The following is a 21,047-nucleotide window of genomic DNA, read 5'->3' on the forward strand; positions in this document are numbered from 1 at the left end:
TTCAATATCGCCCCCATGTGGCCACCCTAGAGATAGCAGCTGGGAATTCATGCTGCAGTCCCACCTGCTGACCAAAGCAATACAAGAAGAAGAACTACAATCACGCACGAGAAGTGGGCAAGAGCGCGGTGCTTGCGAGTGAGGAGGGAGAGCGCGGTGCGTGCGAGTGAGAGCGCGGTGCGAGCGAGTGAGGAGGGAGAGCGCGGTGCGTGCGAGGAAGGAGGGAGAGCGCGGTGCGTGCGAGGAAGGAGGGAGAGCGCGGTGCGTGCGAGTGAGGAGGGCGAGTGCGGTGCATGTGAGTGAGGAGGGCGAGTGCGGTGCGTGTGAGAGAGGAGGGCGAGTGCGGTGCATGTGAGAGAGGAGGGCGAGTGCGGTGCGTGAGAGGAGGGTGAGTGCGGTGCATTTGAGTGAGGAGGGTGAGTGCGGTGCATGTGAGTGAGGAGGGTGAGTGCGGTGCATGTGAGTGAGGAGGGTGAGTGCGGTGCATTTGAGTGAGGAGGGTGAGTGCGGTGCATGTGAGTGAGGAGGGTTGCCTGCGGTCCGATGAGCAGGGGTTCCCCCGAGGCTCCTCCAGGGGTTCCCGTGCTCAAAAAGGTGGTGATCCCTTGAACTAAGCGATCCCTAATGATCCCTAATGATCCCTAATGATCCCCGTCAGTCTGTGTCCTCAGATGGGCGCAGTTTGATGCCTTTTATTGTCCCAACAATAGGATCTTAAAGAAAAATACACATCAGCTGCCATGTGAACTGTGTTCAATATCGCCCCCATGTGGCCACCCTAGAGATAGCAGCTGGGAATTCATGCTGCAGTCCCACCTGCTGACCAAAGCAATACAAGAAGAAGAACTACAATCGCTAATAACCTGGGGAGATTATCCTAACATACATCACCAACAACTGGATAAATATCAGTTTCTGTATACGGTTCTGCCTCAGACATACTTTCTCTTCCTTGTTTATGCTTCCTACTGAGCAGCCTGTGACAATGTAGCAACCGCTCATGGGTTTTGCACCACTACGTCCAGTCCGCCACCTTTCATTTGCACACTCAGCGTGTGCATTTTTGACTGTGGGGTATCTGTATACCATGTGCTCAAAGTGTGACAGTCCTCGGAGCAGAAGCTGTGGGAAGTGTTACATGAACACTTCTGTCATTCCTGGGTGAGCCGAGATCTGAAACTGCGGCTGTGAATACCAACTTCCCAAAACACGCAATGTGAACTAAACGGATCAAATACTGGGCCGCAAATCATAATAATCCACTTCAGTTCAGCGAGGCTTAAGCTGCAGTCAGCACTGATCATTATTTTTTTTCATTAACATTTTAATCTTGCTTTAAGAGATTTCTTCTCGCCCTTTCCAACGCGGTTCTTATTATTTTAATCTGATGCTCTTTTCAGGAGATATAAGCATTTGAAATATTAAAGCGTCTGGGAGGTTAAAATGGAGCTCTCCCCGGAGCAGCCTAAACGTAACCATGGTAACCTCAGATTCTAGATATCAGGGATATCATATCTCTAAACACTAGAAAAACAAAGAAAAATACCAACATTATAACCCTGCACACAATAACACTCGGACACATCATGGAAAACATTGATCTAATTTTCCAACTTGTGAGACCATCTCTTAATTCCACTGCAGCCAGGAATTCTGGGTAATGACATGGAAATGAGCACTCGATGCGCCACGCTTTGCGCCTTGCCCATTTTAACATGGATCCCTATAAGCTTACGCCTGCCACATTTCTCTCATACTGTGCACACGTCAGACTAGCTACATTTTACATTGCCAAGTCCTTTATCAGGTCAGAGATAACGATCGTACACTAAACGTTCTGAAAAGAGCAGAAATAAAATGTAACCTTATCAGAACCGCAGGCTCACAGGTTCCCAAGATATTAACCGCTGATGTTAGCAGCATCACTTCCTAGTTTTTGACATTGTGGTTTCCAATTGGCCCATGTGACATGGGAGATTTGAACGGCCATTTTTCCCCCCTAGAGGGGCAGACACACTTACAACTACACCAGTAAATGGTTTTATTTTGTTTTCTCATGCAAAGGTTGGAGAGGAGATTGTTCTTCTAATATCCCGCTGAGCTTGTGTGCAAATAAACAAGCGTTTACATGAATAACAGAACATTCCTGCGTCCCGAGAAAACGCTTCCACAAACCGCAACAGGACACAAGCGCACATCATACAGCCATGGGATATCCCGCAGGAAAGGCTTACAGGCAGGAAAGAGTTAAACCCTTTGAGTGCCAATATGCTGCGGACCCTCTGACATTCAATGGGATAAAAACAAAGGCGGATCGGCTGCGACCCAATTGAAAAAGTTTATTGAAGCGACCCCATATTGTTACTGTGACTACAGAGACATTTAAGGTAGGGATCTGCGCTCCTGCGATAAGCGCAAGTTATCACTGTTTTATATTGCAGTGATATGATACCATCTGTCTACCAATTATATTCCAAACGTGTGAGTTCAATTATACTGCACACAGTATGTATAGATGTATAGATATATACACACATACATACACATACACACAGTGTATCATCACAAACAGTCGTATGATTAAACCTCAGTAATATGGTCAAGCCTTGTGACGAGATGAAAGAGAACGCTGTTAAATGGTTTCAGTCCTACTTTCCAGTTCTATGAAATTAAAGGGAAAACAAAAGACTCGCCCCCCTCCCCCCCCCCCCCCCCCCCCCCCACCCCCGCATGTCTCAGAGCGAGATTATCAACAGCACAGAGCATGTCCGAGCTCGGAGACCCCCCCCCAGTAACAGCACAGAGCATGTCCGAGCTCGGAGACCCCCAGTAACAGCACAGAGCATGTCCGAGCTCGCAGATCCCCCCAGTAACAGCACAGAGCATGTCCGAGCTCGGAGACCCCCCCCAGTAACAGCACAGAGCATGTCCGAGCTCGCAGACCCCCCCCCAGTAACAGCACAGAGCATGTCCGAGCTCGGAGACCCCCCAGTAACAGCACAGAGCATGTCCGAGCTCGGAGACCCCCCAGTAACAGCACAGAGCGTGTCCGAACTCAGAGACCCCCCCAGTAACAGCACAGAGCATGTCCGAGCTCGGAGACCCCCCAGTAACAGCACAGAGCGTGTCCGAGCTCGGAGACCCCCCAGTATAGAGGGCTCCGCTAGCAAAGGGAAAAACGTAGTCTGACCCTTTCACTAGGGCTGCAAACATGCCTTAAATACGCGATAAACACGCGATAAACACGAACATGCGATAAACACGAACATGCGATAAACACGAACATGCGATAACCACGCGATAAATACGACCACACAATAAAGACGCGGTAAATGCGCGATAGGTTATTGTACATTTTCACTTTGGATTTTGCAAACTGGTCACAGTAATAAAAATGAGAAGTCACAAAGACACAAACGCAGCGCTAATCCTGAGGAAGCGGCACCCTCACAGCTACAACTACGGGTAGTAGCTATATAACGCCGCAGTCCTCTAGGCCGCAGTCCTATATAAAAGCCGCAGTCCTCTAGGCCGCAGTCCTATATAAAGGCCGCAGTCCTATATAAAGGCCGCAGTCCTATATAAAGGCCGCAGTCCTATATAAAGGCCGCAGTCCTATATAAAGGCCGCAGTCCTATATAAAGGCCGCAGTCCTATATAAAGGCCGCAGTCCTATATAAAGGCCGCAGTCCTATATAAAGGCCACAATTGAAATAACAGCAGTGACATTTAGAATAATTACTTTATTTCATATAGCGCTTTGCTCCCAATGAGACTGAACAAGCTTCCCAATTACAGAAGAGCGCGCGGCGCGCAGCACAGCGAGATAAAGTGACTTGCCCACGGTCACGCGGGGCTGAGCCGGGCTTCCTTGCTTCAACCTCCGGGTCATTATTTTTAGCAGCCACTTTCACGGATTCAATGTGGACACAAGTACCAGTACTTCTAGCTTATTAGTGACCTTGGAAATGTTTATAACCAACAAAACTGGAGCTCTGCGGTTGTAATATTAGTGCCGGGCGCTGCTCCGATACAGAAGACGGAGTAAGCCAAGAGTGAGAGGAGCGGGACGCCTTAACCCCACCCACCTGTGCTAGAGGGTCCTAGCAGCGCATTGTTTTGCAGTAAGTTTCTGCTCTCTGCAGCAGAGAAGGGGTTAATAACACTCATGGTTATAATTCTGGTAACATTACTCCGGGAATACGTGCGTCTATGGAACAGATTTGAAGTGGGTGGGAGACTGAACGCTCCGATTCAGTCGAATTCAAGAGAAGGTAATGAACAAGGAACCCAATTTTGGGGTTGATGGGTCAGTTTGATTGCTTGCTCCTGTTAATATCGGCTTTTGTCACCGCACCTGCCCTCCAATTACCACTAATCATCAAGAGAGACCACGTTTCCTCTACGTGGTCCACCAATGAGGGAGATACATAGACACACACACACACACACACACACACACACACACACCTCTATACCGGTCAGGCACTCCTTGGCTGAAACACCCCCATTACCGTTTGAGGATTTTCAGCAGATACAGAATAACTCCCACAGACTTCATGCAAACATTGCGTTTGTTGGCAGAATGACGCGGTTTATCCAGCGTCACCCAGTACACAGCGTCCCCCTGTACACAGAAAGAGGGGTTTAACATTTCCCCGCTGTATCATTTTGTGCGAGCAAATAAAACAAAGTGGCAACATAAAAGATCAAAACTAAAATGTGCCTTCCCTTTGCTCATTATCCCTCGCAGTACGAGCAGCCAGCACGTATTGATGCCGGTCCCATACCCAACCAAGCACATGCTGAATACATACAACAGAACTGTGTCACCCAAGCCGGGCCAGGTCACACTGGGAACCCATCAGAGGAATAGAGCAACCAGATGTATTGCCCTTTCAGAGACTGCTGGGGGGTTAATAGCATGGTCCACTCAATACTGCGTGCAATTACCCTACTTTGTTGGGCCATATCCGTGGGCTCCAAACTTTTCAGTACAAGGGACACATCGGATATTCTACACATTTTCACGGGCCAAAGAAAAAAATATAATTTTATCATTTTTATATATTTTATAAATGAATGAATATGTTTTATTTGACTCTCGTTGGGGTAATCAGCATGATATGATTAAGAACGAAAGAGAAATGTGACAATTACAAAGAAAGGATGCCGTGCTTACACTGAGAAATGATATATAATGAGCAAATATATAAATATCATTAATATTCACACTGATACACATACACACTCTTTCATCACTTGCTTTCAGGAACCTTTTGACACCTCCAGCCATAAAACACATCCACACCGGGGGAAGGACCAGCACAGACAACATTCCAATAGACACTGTTTTTAAGTATAACTTTTGCTTGCTTTATCCATTGTAACATCGCCGGAAGAAGAGATCAGTGTATCTCGAAAGCTCGCACAAATAAAAGCATTTCGTTAGCCACAGAACGGTATCGTCTATTTATTTTTTGATTATTGAAGCTCGGCTAACACGGTACTGATACATATACACACACACACACACACACACACACACACACACACACACACACTTCAAGTTGCTGTGTGCCGGATAAAATCTTGTGGGGGGCTTGATGTGCCCCGGGGCCGTAGTTTCGAGACCCCTGGTCTATGAGATTATCTAAGCAATTATAAAATGCATTGTTTAGCTGTCCTTTAACACAATATAACTCTTCCCTCTACTCTGGTATCTTTTCTTCATCCTTCAAGCATGCAACCGTTATACCATTACTCAAAAACAGCAAGCTTGACCCTACCTGTCCTTCTAACTATCGACCTGTCTCCCTCCTGCCTTTTGCCTCCAAACTCCTTGAACGTCTTGTATTCTCTCGATTGCTACACTTTCTCAACACCTATTCTGTACTAGACCCTCTACAATCTGGCTTCCGCACTGCTCACTCTACTGAAACAGCCCTCACTAAAATAACTGACGACCTCCACGCTGCCAAAGACAGAGGTCATTACACTCTGCTCATATTACTCGACCTCTCTGCAGCATTCGACACCGTGGACCACCCTCTTCTCCTTCACATTCTCCATACTCTTGGTATTCGGAACAAAGCTTTATCCTGGATCTCCTCTTACCTCTCCCATCGTACCTTCAGTGTCTCTTTTGCTAACACCTCCTCCTCCTCTATTGATCTCTCTGTGGGGGTACCCCAGGGCTCTGTCCTGGGACCCCTTCTCTTTTCTCTCTACACACTCTCTCTAGGTGACCTAATCACATCTTTTGGGTTTAAATATCACCTCTATGCTGACGACACACAAATTTACCTTTCAACCCCTGACCTTACACCTGCTATACAGACCAAAGTTTCTGAATGCCTCTCTGGAATATCATCCTGGATGGCCATCCGCCGACTGAAACTTAACATGGCAAAAACAGAGCTCCTTATACTACCTCCCAAACCTGGCCCTACTACCTCCTTCCACATTGCTATTGGAAATACGATCATTCACCCAGTAGCCCAAGCACGCTGCCTAGGGGTCACACTTGATTCCTCTCTCTTATTCTCCTCTCATATTCAAAACGTTTCTAAAACTTGTCGCTTTTTCCTCCGCAATATCACAAAGATACGCCCTTTCCTCTGTTACTCAACTGCCAAAACTCTGACTCAGGCACTCATTCTCTCACGTCTCGATTACTGCAACCTCCTGCTGTCCGGCCTTCCTACCTCTCACCTGTCTCCCCTACAATCTATCCTAAACACTGCTGCCAGAATCACTCTACTCTTTCCTAAATCTGTCTCAGCGTCTCCCCTGCTGAAATCCCTCTCCTGGCTTCCGATTAAATCGCGTATCTCACACTCAATTCTACTGCTCACTTTTAAAGCTTTACATTCTTCTGCCCCTCATTACATCTCAGCCCTAATTTCTCGCTATGCACCATCACGACTCTTGCGTTCTTCTCAAGGAAGTCTTCTTACTACCCCCTTTGTATCTAAAGCTCTCTCCCGCCTTAAACCTTTCTCACTTTCTGCCCCACACCTCTGGAATGCCCTTCCCCTCAATACCCGACTAGCCCCCTCGCTATCCACCTTTAAGACCCACCTTAAGACACATCTGCTTAAAGAAGCATATGAGTAGCACTGGATAATCATGGACACATGACACAAAGCTTGGCCCCCTGCAGACGCACTTACTAGTATTCCCTCCTACTGTCTCTGTACGTTCTCCCTACCTACCAATTAGATTGTAAGCTCCTCGGAGCAGGGACTCCTTCCTTAATGTTACTTTTACAGTATGTCTGAAGCACTTATTCCCATGATCTGTTATTTATATTATGTTATTTATTACTACTGTGAAGCGCTATGTACATTTTATGGCGCTATACAAATAAAGACATACATACATACATACATATACAATGAATTTGTATTTTATTTGGAGAAGACACTTGTATTTGAATCTCATTGCTCATCGTCCCTGTCCTGCACGGCCATCGTCCCTGTCCTGCACGGCCATCGTCCCTGTCCTGCACGGCCATCGTCCCTGTCCTGCACGGCCATCGTCCCTGTCCTGCACGGCCATCGTCCCTGTCCTGCACGGCCATCGTCCCTGTCCTGCACGGCCATCGTCCCTGTCCTGCACGGCCATCGTCCCTGTCCTGCACGGCCATCGTCCCTGTCCTGCACGGCCATCGTCCCTGTCCTGCACGGCCATCGTCCCTGTTCCATCCTGGTGTGTTTCTATATCTGTGTACTACATATAATATACAAGCCATGCCCACATTACTACAGGATAAAGAGAACCGTTTCGCTGCCAGCCGTCCGCCTCACACGGCGTAACTGGGAAGAAATGGGTTAAGGAAACTTTTGGAAGAGGAGGGTTTCTGGGCATAGTAACATTTTTGTTTTTGGGTTCCGTTCCCTGCATTTATAAAGTCACATGATTAAAAAGCAGGCGCCTGCTAAAAAAGTAACCTGAACCGTTGAGATGACATGAAACTTCCTGCTCTGCCCGAGGACCGCACATTCCTGCAGCCGCGCTGCTCTGATATCCAGCAGCACGGAGGCTGCAAAATGCTCACAGGACGGAGCGTGGACTGAAATCTACTCTCTCTCGCAACCAAAGCGGCAAGAGGCCACTTTAACAAGGTAAGCGTCTTCGTTCGCACAGAGATCGTGCACGTCCCATAGAGAAAGCCGCACATTGAATATTAATATGGCTTCACATTAATAAGACATATCGGCTTCCCTTCAAAACCTAGTCCATTTCACAGGGGCTTGTGCACAAATGTACAATGTTTATTCAGGCCCCATTACCAGAGCCCCTTGGATCTAGAAACGAGACGCCTGTTTGCCAACAGATGGGGACGACGCCAGCGGCACGGAGTAATGGTAACTGCATGCTTCTTTCTTAGCGCGGGTGGATAACGTCTGCCAGGCGCCGAAGGAAGACCCGAAATATCCAAACGTCTGCATATTATGTCAAACAGCGCTTTAGGTTTAACCCATTTAGTGCTGTATTTGACGGCAATGCTGTGCGCCACAAACACTACTGCTGCAGACGAGACACTACGCAGCACCGACACACCGAACCAGCAGGAACTCACCGGGCGTTCTGGCGTATATAGTTACATTGCAGATTAGGTTGAAACAGTAACATATATCCTAGCTCTTCCTTAGTTAAATTCCTATTGGGAAACCCATCCTATATGTACAGCTAGTGATCCACAGAAAGGCAAACTAGCCACCCCAGTGACATCTATTTGCCAAATGGGCAACATGGCTACAAAACTAAAGTGTGTGTGTGTGTGTGTGTGTGTGTGTGTGTGTGTGTGTGTGTGTGTGTGTGTGTGTGTGTGTGTGTGTGTGTGTGTGTGTGTGTGTGTGTGTGTGTGTGTGTGTGTGTGTGTGTGTGTGTGTGTGTGTGTGTGTGTGTGTGTGTGTGTGTGTGTGTGTGTGTGTGTGTGTGTGTGTGTGTGTGTGTGTGTACATGATATACTGCATTACAGCCCTGCAAACTAGCTTTGTGCGCGCTTTAGGCATTGTAATAATGCAGCACTGACTCTAGGTATGTCTGCCTCTCGCTGGCACAAAGTTCCCCGTTCAATATGGTGTTAAAGACGTGTTTTCAGCTTCTGACGGAGGTTATCGGCCCCACTCAAATGAATGGAACTTAAGTCTTTCCAAGCAAGGGGAGGGCGGTTTTACAACATGAATAGGGCCTTTGTGAGAGCCGGCCTGGAAAGCGTATCTCAGCGAGTAGCTGCAATTTTGTTCTGTGGTTTTTGGGGGTTTTGTTTCCTTTTAAAATTGCAGTGAACACAAAAAAAACATTAAAATTAACCCCATCTTTACCCAATCTGGCGCATTTACCCATAGCAGTTTTATATATATCTGTGTGCAAGAGTGGAATACAGGTTACGGTGACATTCAGTAGTGATACCATGTGACATTTTTTGCCAAAATTCGAATTTGAAGCAAATATTTCAGCATTTGTTGGGAGTTTAAAAAAAAAAATTTTTTAAAGTTGCTGCTTGTTTTGAAAATTGATTAAAAAAAAACAAAACAACACTAAGTTTTTTTTTTTTTTCCCAAATTGGAAAATATTCTAGAAACGGAAAAAATAAAAACCAACATAATAATCAAAATAATAATAAAATTGAAAGAAAATGCGGAAAATGTTTGAGAAATAAAAAGGGGTGATGCGAATTTCGTTGAGGGGAAAAAACAAACCTGGCGAACCGAATGTCAACACACTCGCCCTTCTCTGCATGTACAGTAATAAAACCCAAAGAGAACAGATGGTTCACCTCAAAATGAGGTCGACACCGTGTGCTCCCATTGGGCACCTTCTACGTAGCTCAATCCTTCACAAGTCCTCCCCATTACTGCCCATCAGACAAGCACATTACACAGGTAGGTAAACACGGCAGGCGCCCATCTGTCCCATCAACATGACTGATGGCAATACGATGAACCATAAAAACAAATGGCCGCCCGCGCACACTGCCTCGGAATATTTCTGTCTCTGCTGTCACGCCGAAGCGATGTTACACAGAAGAACCTCACCCGGGCATTAGCACATTGTCCTGTCTTACCGTCATTGCAGCTTCATTCTGTGCGTGGAATTCTATGGAAGGACAGAAATAAATTGGGGATTGTACAAAAAAAAAAAAAGATAGATACTGAGATGGTGCAACGATCTGCAGGAGAAGACCGGTTAGGACAGACTACAAGACCTGAATGTGTAGCTTAGCGCAGGGGGGGTGGGCAACTCCAGTCCGCAAGCTTCCCCCAACAGGTCAGGTTTTCAGGATATGCCAGCCTCAGCAAAGCTGCCTCAGTCAGTGCCTGCTTCAGCACAGTTGGCTCAGAGACATTGAGCCTCCTGTGCTGACGCAGGGATATCCTGAAAACCGGACCTGTTGAGGACTGCAGTTGAGCACACTTGGCTTAGAGGACAGAAGGGAGAGGGGGGGGTATGATCAAAACTTTCAAATACATAAAGGGTTTCTACGAATTGCAGGACCTCGCTCAGACCGGCCGCGTTGCGACGTGCGCGAGCTTACGCGCACGTCCGTCACAATTTCGGGTTGTTCGTGGGAGTTTTCAAAATGAAAACTCCACCAGCGGCAAAGTGCAGCGTTGACGCTGCGACATTTTGCCGCCACAACCCAAATTGAAATTTGGGGCTGCAGTCGCGTGACGTGAGCTGGTTCGGCCAATAAACGTGAACCAGATCCGTGATGTGTTCGCTACGCCCCCCCCCCGCCCCGCCCACAAACGCCGCGACCCAACTCCTGCAGTTTGAGCACAGATCGCTGGGAGGCAGGAGCGCGTGGCTGAGGCGCGAACGCAAGCACGCGGATGTAGCAGCCTGTCTGTGCGAGGCCTGTTCAGAAAAAGAGCAGAGCTAGAACGAGAGGCCATTCTCTGCCACTGGAGGGTGGGAGGCCAAGCGCAAATGTGGGGACGTACTTCATGGAAAGGGTGGTGGATTTGGGGAAAAGCCTCCCAGCAGAGGGGGTAGGGGCGACTACAGAAAAGGAAAACAGAAACACATGGGCTGGACATAAGGCTAAATCCTAAATATGAACAAAAAAAGACACGGGTCGTTCATACGGGCTCTGAGGTTCTGCAGCGGCCAAGAGAATGGGCCAATGGTTCTGATCTGTCGTCACATTGCAGGGTTTGTGGGTTTGATAACTGGTACAATATTGGTCAACATAGCATTAACCCCATCACTGCTAAGGAGAACTGCAGCATAGGTTTGACGTCCAGTTTCCATGTAGCTGGGATAACTAATCTGGTACAGCTCTGTGCGGGAAGAGACGCAGAACAAGCATTGCGCCAATGACAACACGTTTAGAGGGTCAGAAACGTATACCATTAGGGGCACAGGGTCACAAAAGGGTGGCAAGCTATAGCCCACCTTTACCCCCTCACGTCTTCAGAACGCAGCGTCTTGTATACGCAGAATAATGGACGCCTCCGCAGTTTGAAGTTGCGCGGGCGGACAGCGGCCGTGACCCACTTTTATAAATATTTGTATTGGCCTTTTCTCAGCAACTTGTTGTGCGGGTCTCATAAGATCTCATTCTTGTGGTGTGGGCAGCAAATCAAGAGAATCTCAAGCTGGACAAAATAAATAATGTTGGTAAATTCTCCTCCCCCCCCCTCCTTCCCCTCCTCTCCCCCCCCCCCTGCTCCCCATATACAACATACAGAGCTGAAAATGAGGGGCCGTATTTACAGAGCGCTGCTTTTAATGCAAAATTAGGAAGGTCGGGAGACGTGGAAAACTGAATGCGCTTGCGAAATTAGACATTCCCCCACCAAGTTCGATTTCTTGCGAGCGTTTCACCGGTCTCAGAAGTGCCAAGAATTCTCCAATTTACCGTGAAATATCGCCAGACAGCGCGCAACGCGTGGTGTGCGCTACTTATAGCCCCAGCCGTGAGGGAATCTGGCGATTTGAGAGACATTCGCATATTAAAACGAAATTGCAGTGCACAGACTATGCCGGCGAATCGCTTGCGAACTCTGACTCCGCCGCGGCTTTTTCCGCCACCCAAAAAAGGTCGCGTATGGTTCACGACCTCGCGTGAGTTTTTCGGACGTCTCTAACTAGGACGGAGTGTCTGTGGATTAACCCCATGAACGCTGGAAGGATTTGCAATGCATTCGCGCGCTTTCATTTCCACGTGGAACGATGGGCGGGGAACAGAAAAAAAAATACCCCTCAAATAAATCCCTCTCTTCTCCGGTACACACGTTACCAGCATTATTATTGTATCTACTAATAACACAGCATAGCCCAAAAATATCCACACTACATCTGATTCAGAAGCAATGCTAGCAAAAGCACATGACGATATGTCCAAGCAGATCTCACACAACATGTAATATCATTCTGATGTCATCATTACACAAACTCAATGTTGGAAGATATTTAGTGTCGAAGAATAACAACAAAAATCTATTTATATTTTGTCACATTGCAAAATGAAGTTATATTTAATAACCGAGTTATATTGGTACCATTTTGTTTTATGATGTGGTAATCCCATCACAGATCACCAAACAATATTTACAAAAACAGCAGCCCTAGAAATCTGCCACCCACGGAGATAACAAGTACAATTCAGCACTCCCAATGACTGGCGTTCATTCGAATGCCTAAGAGTGCAAGCAGAACCTACCTGGACCCCAGGCGAGTCAGAACCATCAGAACCCTGCGGAGAGAGAACACGTCGGAATAAACTCACGGAGAATTGCAGGGATGGGGCCTATACAGAGAACCGCGTTTGTCATCAGAACCCCAGCAAAAAAACTCCTCGGGTCCCGGGTTGGGTCAAAATTAAGACAAAATCAGCCATGCCAACACTTCCTAGCAGCGAATGAAATGCGGCTTTCATTGGGTTCAGAATAAAACACAATTTAAAGCAACGACCCACACTGATCGCCGCGGAACGCAGAAATGTACAAACGGTCGGGGGGGGGGGGGAGCGATGGAAAGAAACATTAAAAACATTGTGGGGAAAAAAAAGAGCGTATGGAAGCTGCGGCCCAGCGCCCGTTTCCTTAAATCAAACTATTTGGGTAACAGGAGGGAGCAGCAATGCATGCCCAAGCAATGGAGATGTTACAGTACCGCAGGGGTGGGCAGCGCCACGCCTCGGGGGCCAGGTCTTCAGGATATTCCTGCTTCAGCACAGGTGGCTCGACCAGTGGCTCAGTCATTATGATTGAGCCCCCTGTGCTGAGCAGGGATATCCTGAAAGCCTGACCTGTTGGTGCCCTTGAGGACGGGAGCTGCCCACCCCTGTCACATGGTTACCTAGGGTTTTTGCTTTCCGGAGTGAATCTCCATTTTCTTGACATGATATCGTCTTGTGAGTTCTGCTTTTTTGTTAGAATAGCGACGCCCCAACTTTCCATACCTTTATGAAGAGGGAAATAAACATTACGGCCTATGGCTTTTTAGTAGAGTTGGAATATAGAGATATAAATAAAACGAATGGACGATACCGTTCTGTGGCTAACGAAATGCTTTTATTTGTGGGAGCTTCCGAGATACACTGATCTCTTCTTCCGGCGATGTTACAATGGATAAAGCAAGAAAGGGTTTTACTTAAAAACAGCGCATCCTGGAATGTATCTGTGACTGAAACCTATCCCTCCCCCCTGTGCCGAATGCAATTTATGACTTTAGGTGTTAAATAGTCCCTGAATGTTACTGATGTAAGAGTGTGTGTGTATATAAATATACATGTATAAAGAGCCCAGTGTATACAGCGTTTTACAAAAGGTATGTTACAGGCATACTCCACTTTAAGTACACTCACTTTAACTACACTCGCGAGTAAGGACATATCGCCCAATAGACAAACGGCAGCTCACGCATGCGCCTGTCAGCACGTCCTGAACAGCAATACCAGCTCCCTACCTGTACTGAAGCTGTGCGCAAGTGGGGAGACTATAGAGCCTGTTACACATGTCTTATTTACATCAGTTATGCATGTATATGATGATTGCAGTACAGTACATGCATCGATAAGTGGGGAAAAGGTAGTGCTTCACTTTAAGTACATTTTCGCTTTACATACATGCTCCGGTCCCATTGCGTACGTTAATGCGGGGTATGCCTGTATCTGTGTGTGTGTGTGTAAATGTACATTTATAAAGCGCTTTACAAAAGGTGTGTGGAATGGGAGTGTATACCAATGGTGTGGGCAGGTGTAGAAATGTAAGAGGGTGTTGCATTACTATTTAGGATAAGGTCCCACTGCATGCGTCTGCACGCCCGCCTTGCGTCTTGGCGGCGCGGGCACAGCGATCTGCAGGGAGTTTTTTATAGGCGTGCGGGGCGTGGCCAAAACGGGCCAGGGGAGACGGGGGCACGGCCATGACGGGAGGGGGACCGTCCCTCTCCCCCGTGCCACAACTTTTTTTTTATGTTCCTTTATTTCGTTTTTTGCCTCTGTTTTTTTTGGGGGGGGGGGGGGGATTTATAGTGAAATCTAAGTGTTGCTTTCTGCAGCTAATGAAAGGTGTAAAGAACAGGGCTCCTGGGATTTTCCAATACACTATTTTATTGCAAACAGATTGACTTGACGTTTCGGCCCCACACGGTCTCAAAAGCAGAATGGTGTAAAAAAGTACCTTTCATTGAATATTGGATTATTACCGAGAATCCTGAACCAGGAGCCCCGGTATTTGCATCCCCCTTTGTTTATTTAGCTATTTGGTGTGCAGCAGTTTTATTTATATTAGTTAGCTTACTGCAGCTAAAACATAAAAAAAAAATTCTGTTTTAGTATATTAATACTAAGCATATAAAAGTACAGATGTAGCCAGCATTATTGCAACCAGTGACGCGCTGCAGTATGGGCATAACGCAGCAGTGGGATAAGCAGCCATTTTGAAACCGCCACGCAAGACGTAGCGGGGCTATCCCGCTATTTCCCCCCCCCCCGCGCGGGAGCACGTTACAGGTGCAACGCTGGTTGTATCTACATATCATTTCCTACAGCGCAGCGATTTTAATTCATAGAACATTGTACAAAACATTTCTAACTGGTTCTGCTTCTATTTGTAGGTGCGCAATTGCCTCCCGGGTGAAAATCTGAAGCAATATGGCGCATCTCAACATGACGAGGCTATACTATCCAAGCCAAAGCATGGACCCCCGAATAAACATAGAGGACCTTATTACATCGCAGAACATCATCTCTAGAGTCATGCACGCATACATCGCGGTCCTGGTCCCCCTCGGGTTACTGGCCGGCATCTTCATACTGATCATTATCGTAAGGAATAACGTTCGACGGCAAACCATGGAAAACCTGGATTTCTACATTTTAAACTTGGCCGTTGCCGATATTTCCATTATCTTGTATTCTTTTACGGCGATCACAAGGCCGGGTTACCTGGAAGTAACCCACCTGGGCTGCGGGACCCTCGCCTTCTTTTTCAACCTCAGTTACTTCTACTCCCAGTATCTTCTGCTCCTCATGTTCCTCGTGCTCGTCACCTTTAACCATTCCACCACAAGCTCAGTAGTGACGAAGGCAACTCAAAGTCCCTTGGGATGTGTGTCCATCACCTTACTGTTCTCATTTCTAATGTCACTGCTGGCAGTGTCACTGCTTGGCACGCACAAAGAACTTCACAAAACCACCCACTGCCAGTTGGATCCACTGAACGCCCCACCAGCGTATGACTTTGTCAAGTCCACCATTGGATTCTGCATTCCGTCGGCCTTCACGCTGCTGCTCTTCGTGCTGCTAACTGTCCGTGCAACAAGGGCAGAGGACTCCGCGGTCAGGGAGAAGGTGCGAGCTCATGTCGTCGTCCTACTCGAGAACGCCGTGATGGTTACGTGCCGCCTATTCTACAACATCATGCTCCTCAGGAGGACCGGGCTGAAGCTGGAAGCGCTCCACTTGTCTCCCAGAGAAGAGTTAATAATGAATATCGCAGAACTGGTGGTGTTCAGTGGAAGTTGTGTTAGGCTAATGTCCACCTTGGCCTTGCACAGGCCTTGTAGGCTCGGTGTATGGAATGGCCTACAGACTCTCAAAAACCAGTGCGGGGCAACGCGAACGCCCAGCAGTATTGAAATGTGAGGTGGCACAAACAGACACTCATCAGCCTCCCAACAGAAACTATCAGCTTTAGCGTGGACTCTTGCCACTTGGCCATGTGTCTGGTCGCTCTGGACAGAGACCAAGGGGTTAATACGCAAAACTGGAAACAAATATTCCGCATTATCTGAAAGAAAAGTGACCGTGTGAGTACGGTTACGCAGCGTTTCACATACAATGAAAATACTTTGTAATCTAGAGAGAACGACACAGTATTAATATTTTAAGCGCACGCATAAACAGACAGGTATTGCACCAATACTCCAGATGGGCCGAAGAATACTTTCTGCCAGTAGAAATTGCAGAAAAAAGAAGCTGTATCCTGAAAAGTTGAAACTCAACTTCAGTCTTGATGTGTGTGTTTTATCCTACATATTAGACGATTTTTCTGTACATTGCTAGAGATTGCCTTGGCTGCCTAAATACATTCAAGCGATGGGATGCTGAATGAATGTTGGGCGCCATTGTATTACCGAGACCGCAGTCATGCAAATGTTGTACTAAAGAAGCAGAGTTTTATGAACACTGTTGATGCCAACTTCTGACACGCGCTGACTCCCACGGGTGAGAGGCACACCGCACAGGGAGCCCACCCCCCAGCACGCTGCCCACCTGGTTACCGGAAGCTGATGCTATAAAAGCCGCTAGTGTTTCTGTAAGGAGAAGGCAGGACGGGTACCCGCTGCTGTAGTGCAGTCTCAGCTTCCCAGAAAGTATCAACGCCACGATGGGCAGCAGCAGGGCTACTAACTTGGCCACTTATCTAAACACATCAGGGCATACTTGAAAACGAGAGGTAACTCTCAGTGTATTACTTCCCGGTAACACATTATATAAATAAATAACAGTGGGCAAGCTGGTGGAATTGATATTTAAATACTTCCCAGATTACAGCTGGATATTGTGGAGCAGCGGTGGGCAACGTGACATGCTGCAGGGGTCGCATGGGACCCGATGTGTGTGGGTGGGAGCTTCTCCTCGCCCCCTGCAGTCATTGTGCTGATACATCCTGTCCTGCTCCTCTTCTTGCACTGAGACCTTGTGATCAGCGCAGGAGGGGAGCGGGGGAGTATGTATCAGCGCAGGAGAGGAGCGGGGGGGTATGTATCAGCGCAGGAGAGGAGCGGGGGAGTATGTATCAGCGCAGGAGAGGAGCGGGGGAGTATGTATCAGCGCAGGAGAGGAGCGGGGGAGTATGTATCAGCGGAGGAGAGGAGCGGGGGAGTATGTATCAGCGCAGGAGGGGAGCGGGGGAGTATGTATCAGCGCAGGAGAGGAGCGGGGGAGTATGTATCAGCGGAGGAGAGGAGCGGGGGAGTATGTATCAGCGCAGGAGAGGAGCGGGGGAGTATGTATCAGCGCAGGAGAGGAGCGGGGGAGTATGTATCAGCGCAGGAGAGGAGCGGGGGAGTATGTATCAGCGCAGGAGGGGAGCGGGGGAGTATGTATCAGCGCAGGAGAGGAGCGGGGGAGTATGTATCAGCGCAGGAGAGGAGCGGGGGAGTATGTATCAGCGCAGGAGAGGAGCGGGGGAGTATGTATCAGCGCAGGAGAGGAGCGGGGGAGTATGTATCAGCGCAGGAGAGGAGCGGGGGAGTATGTATCAGCGCAGGAGAGGAGCGGGGGAGTATGTATCAGCGGAGGAGAGGAGCGGGGGAGTATGTATCAGCGCAGGAGGGGAGCGGGGGAGTATGTATCAGCGCAGGAGAGGAGCGGGGGAGTATGTATCAGCGGAGGAGAGGAGCGGGGGAGTATGTATCAGCGCAGGAGGGGAGCGGGGGAGTATGTATCAGCGCAGGAGAGGAGCGGGGGAATATGTATCAGCGCAGGAGAGGAGCGGGGGGGTATGTATCCGTGCAGGAGGGGAGCGGGGGAGTATGTATCAGCGCAGGAGAGGAGCGGGGGGGTATGTATCCGTGCAGGAGGGGAGCGGGGGAGTATGTATCCGTGCAGGAGGGGAGCGGGGGAGTATGTATCCGCGCAGGAGAGGAGCGGGGGAGTATGTATCCGCGCAGGAGAGGAGCGGGGGAGTATGTATCAGCGCAGGAGAGGAGCGGGGGAGTATGTATCCGCGCAGGAGGGGAGCGGGGGGGTATGTATCAGCGCAGGAGAGGAGCGGGGGAGTATGTATCAGCGCAGGAGAGGAGCGGGGGAGTATGTATCAGCGCAGGAGAGGAGCGGGGGAGTATGTATCAGCGCAGGAGAGGAGCGGGGGAGTATGTATCAGCGCAGGAGAGGAGCGGGGGAGTATGTATCAGCGCAGGAGAGGAGCGGGGGAGTATGTATCAGCGCAGGAGGGGAGCGGGGGAGTATGTATCAGCGCGGGGGAGTATGTATCCGCGCAGGAGGGGAGCGGGGGGGTATGTATCAGCGCAGGAGAGGAGCGGGGGAGTATGTATCAGCGCAGGAGAGGAGCGGGGGAGTATGTATCAGCGCAGGAGAGGAGCGGGGGAGTATGTATCAGCGCAGGAGAGGAGCGGGGGAGTATGTATCCGCGCAGGAGGGGAGCGGGGGGGTATGTATCAGCGCAGGAGAGGAGCGGGGGAGTATGTATCCGCGCAGGAGGGGAGCGGGGGGTATGTATCAGCGCAGGAGAGGAGCGGGGGAGTATGTATCAGCGCAGGAGAGGAGCGGGGGGGTATGTATCAGCGCAGGAGAGGAGCGGGGGAGTATGTATCAGCGCAGGAGAGGAGCGGGGGAGTATGTATCAGCGCAGGAGAGGAGCGGGGGAGTATGTATCAGCGCAGGAGAGGAGCGGGGGAGTATGTATCAGCGCAGGAGAGGAGCGGGGGAGTATGTATCAGCGCAGGAGAGGAGCGGGGGAGTATGTATCAGCGCAGGAGAGGAGCGGGGGAGTATGTATCAGCGCAGGAGAGGAGCGGGGGAGTATGTATCAGCGCAGGAGGTGAGCGGGAGAGTATGTATCAGCGCAGGAGAGGAGCGGGAGAGTATGTATCAGCGCAGGAGGAGAGCGGGGGATTATGTATCAGCGCCGGAGGGGAGCGGGGGAGTATGTATCAGCGCAGGAGAGGAGCGGGGGAGTATGTATCAGCGCAGGAGAGGAGCGGGGGAGTATGTATCAGCGCAGGAGAGGAGCGGGGGAGTATGTATCAGCGCAGGAGAGGAGCGGGGGAGTATGTATCAGCGCAGGAGAGGAGCGGGGGAGTATGTATCAGCGCAGGAGAGGAGCGGGGGAGTATGTATCAGCGCAGGAGAGGAGCGGGGGAGTAAGTATCAGCGCAGGAGGGGAGCGGGGGAGTATGTATCAGCGCAGGAGAGGAGCGGGGGAGTATGTATCAGCGCAGGAGAGGAGCGGGGGAGTATGTATCAGCGCAGGAGAGGAGCGGGGGAGTATGTATCAGCGCAGGAGAGGAGCGGGGGAGTATGTATCAGCGCAGGAGAGGAGCGGGGGAGTACGTATCAGCGCAGGAGAGGAGCGGGGGAGTACGTATCAGCGCAGGAGAGGAGCGGGGGAGTATGTATCAGCGCAGGAGAGGAGCGGGTGAGTATGTATCAGCGCAGGAGAGGAGCGGGGGAGTATGTATCAGCGCAGGAGAGGAGCGGGGGAGTAAGTATCAGCGCAGGAGGGGAGCGGGGGAGTATGTATCAGCGCAGGAGAGGAGCGGGGGAGTATGTATCAGCGCAGGAGAGGAGCGGGGGAGTATGTATCAGCGCAGGAGAGGAGCGGGGGAGTATGTATCAGCGCAGGAGAGGAGCGGGGGAGTACGTATCAGCGCAGGAGAGGAGCGGGGGAGTACGTATCAGCGCAGGAGAGGAGCGGGGGAGTATGTATCAGCGCAGGAGAGGAGCGGGGAAGTATTTTCCAGCACCGTCATAAGGCAGCAGAGTGAGTGGAGAGAAGCTCGCTGTGCACTCGGGAGAGGAGAGCAGGTTGCTGGGATAGGCAGCTGCTGGGGGGCGAGGGGGGGGGGGATCAAATGATGTTGAAGGGTATTCTAACCACACTGGGTTCCACTGCGAGGCACAGGGAAATCCGACACCTGCAAGTTCAATATTTTCACAAATCCTCTGAAGCGTCCCGGTGCTTTGGTATCCGATGGTCTGGATTCCAGACTTTACACCGGAGCGGTAGACGTTCCTCCAGGTTGGTAGAAGTCCAGTGCCCAGCCGCTGGGGAACGTGCGAATGCCCGCCTCTGCACTCGCAGGTACCCGGTGCGGTCCCCCGGAGGAAGCTGCGTTCTCGGGACGAAACCAGTTGGCGCCGTCTCATTAGCGATAAGAAGCTCCACACGCCAGAGGAGCAGCGACGCGGGGAGAAAGCCAGCGGCCAGTCTGCTAGCCGCGTCGGGTACATGCGAGCGCAGAGGAGGCGTTCATTAGTATTTTTCCTAGCGGCTGTGCACTGGACTTATACGTACCTGGAGGAACGTCTATCGCGACGGTGTGCAGCCCGCACAGGGACGCGTCAGAGGGGTTTTTTTTAGAACTTGAAATTTTTTATTGGGCAGCAAAACAGATATACAGAAATATAGCAGAAATGAGTGGGTTATAAGGGGGGGGGGGATTAGGTACAAAAAATAAAAAGGAGGGGGAACAGCATTTTGGTGTGGCTTCAAAAACGTAATACTCTACCGAAACATATCATAATGAACTTTTTCAATGGGATTCTGGGGCGGCCTCTGATCTCGGGGGCCGTCTTTGAGGAAACCGGGGTGGTGGGGAGGGGGAGGGGGGGACACAGATTCCGTAACGTAAGATATAGAGGTGGGCAGGGGGAGGCAGCCCAATTTGTCCTCTAGCCGCGGTGTAAGGGAGGTTTTGGGGTATTACAAACTTAGGGCGCTTAAGGCTATATTTCGGCTGTCTGTGAACATTATCCAGGGTAGACAAATTATCGTATGTATCATTCAGAAAACGAGTGAGTTTTTCCATCGTACATACAAACCGTACCTTGT

The 21,047-nt window shown here is 49.6% G+C and overlaps 2 protein-coding genes across 4 annotated transcripts in view; one reads left to right on the top strand and one right to left on the bottom strand.

Annotated features, from left to right (window-relative positions):
* Nucleotides 1-17,776, top strand: part of LOC142463153 (G-protein coupled receptor 146) — an 88,304-nt gene extending 70,528 nt beyond the window's left edge. The window contains exons 1-2 of one of the 2 annotated variants that reach the window (XM_075565517.1): nt 7,838-8,129; nt 15,082-17,776. In XM_075565517.1, the coding sequence (XP_075421632.1) occupies nt 15,119-16,111 (993 nt within the window). In that variant the 5' untranslated portion in view covers nt 7,838-8,129; nt 15,082-15,118 and the 3' untranslated portion in view covers nt 16,112-17,776. Of the gene's footprint in view, nt 1-7,837; nt 8,130-15,081 lie in introns of those variants that run through there. The other variant, XM_075565518.1, reaches the window with a different exon arrangement.
* The window catches only part of CHLSN (cholesin), a 164,307-nt gene that overhangs the window by 98,495 nt on the left and 44,765 nt on the right, over nt 1-21,047 (bottom strand). The gene's annotated exons all lie outside the window — the stretch shown is intronic.

Source organism: Ascaphus truei, chromosome 11, assembly GCF_040206685.1.
Source record: "Ascaphus truei isolate aAscTru1 chromosome 11, aAscTru1.hap1, whole genome shotgun sequence".
Taxonomy (NCBI): Eukaryota; Metazoa; Chordata; class Amphibia; order Anura; family Ascaphidae; genus Ascaphus; species Ascaphus truei.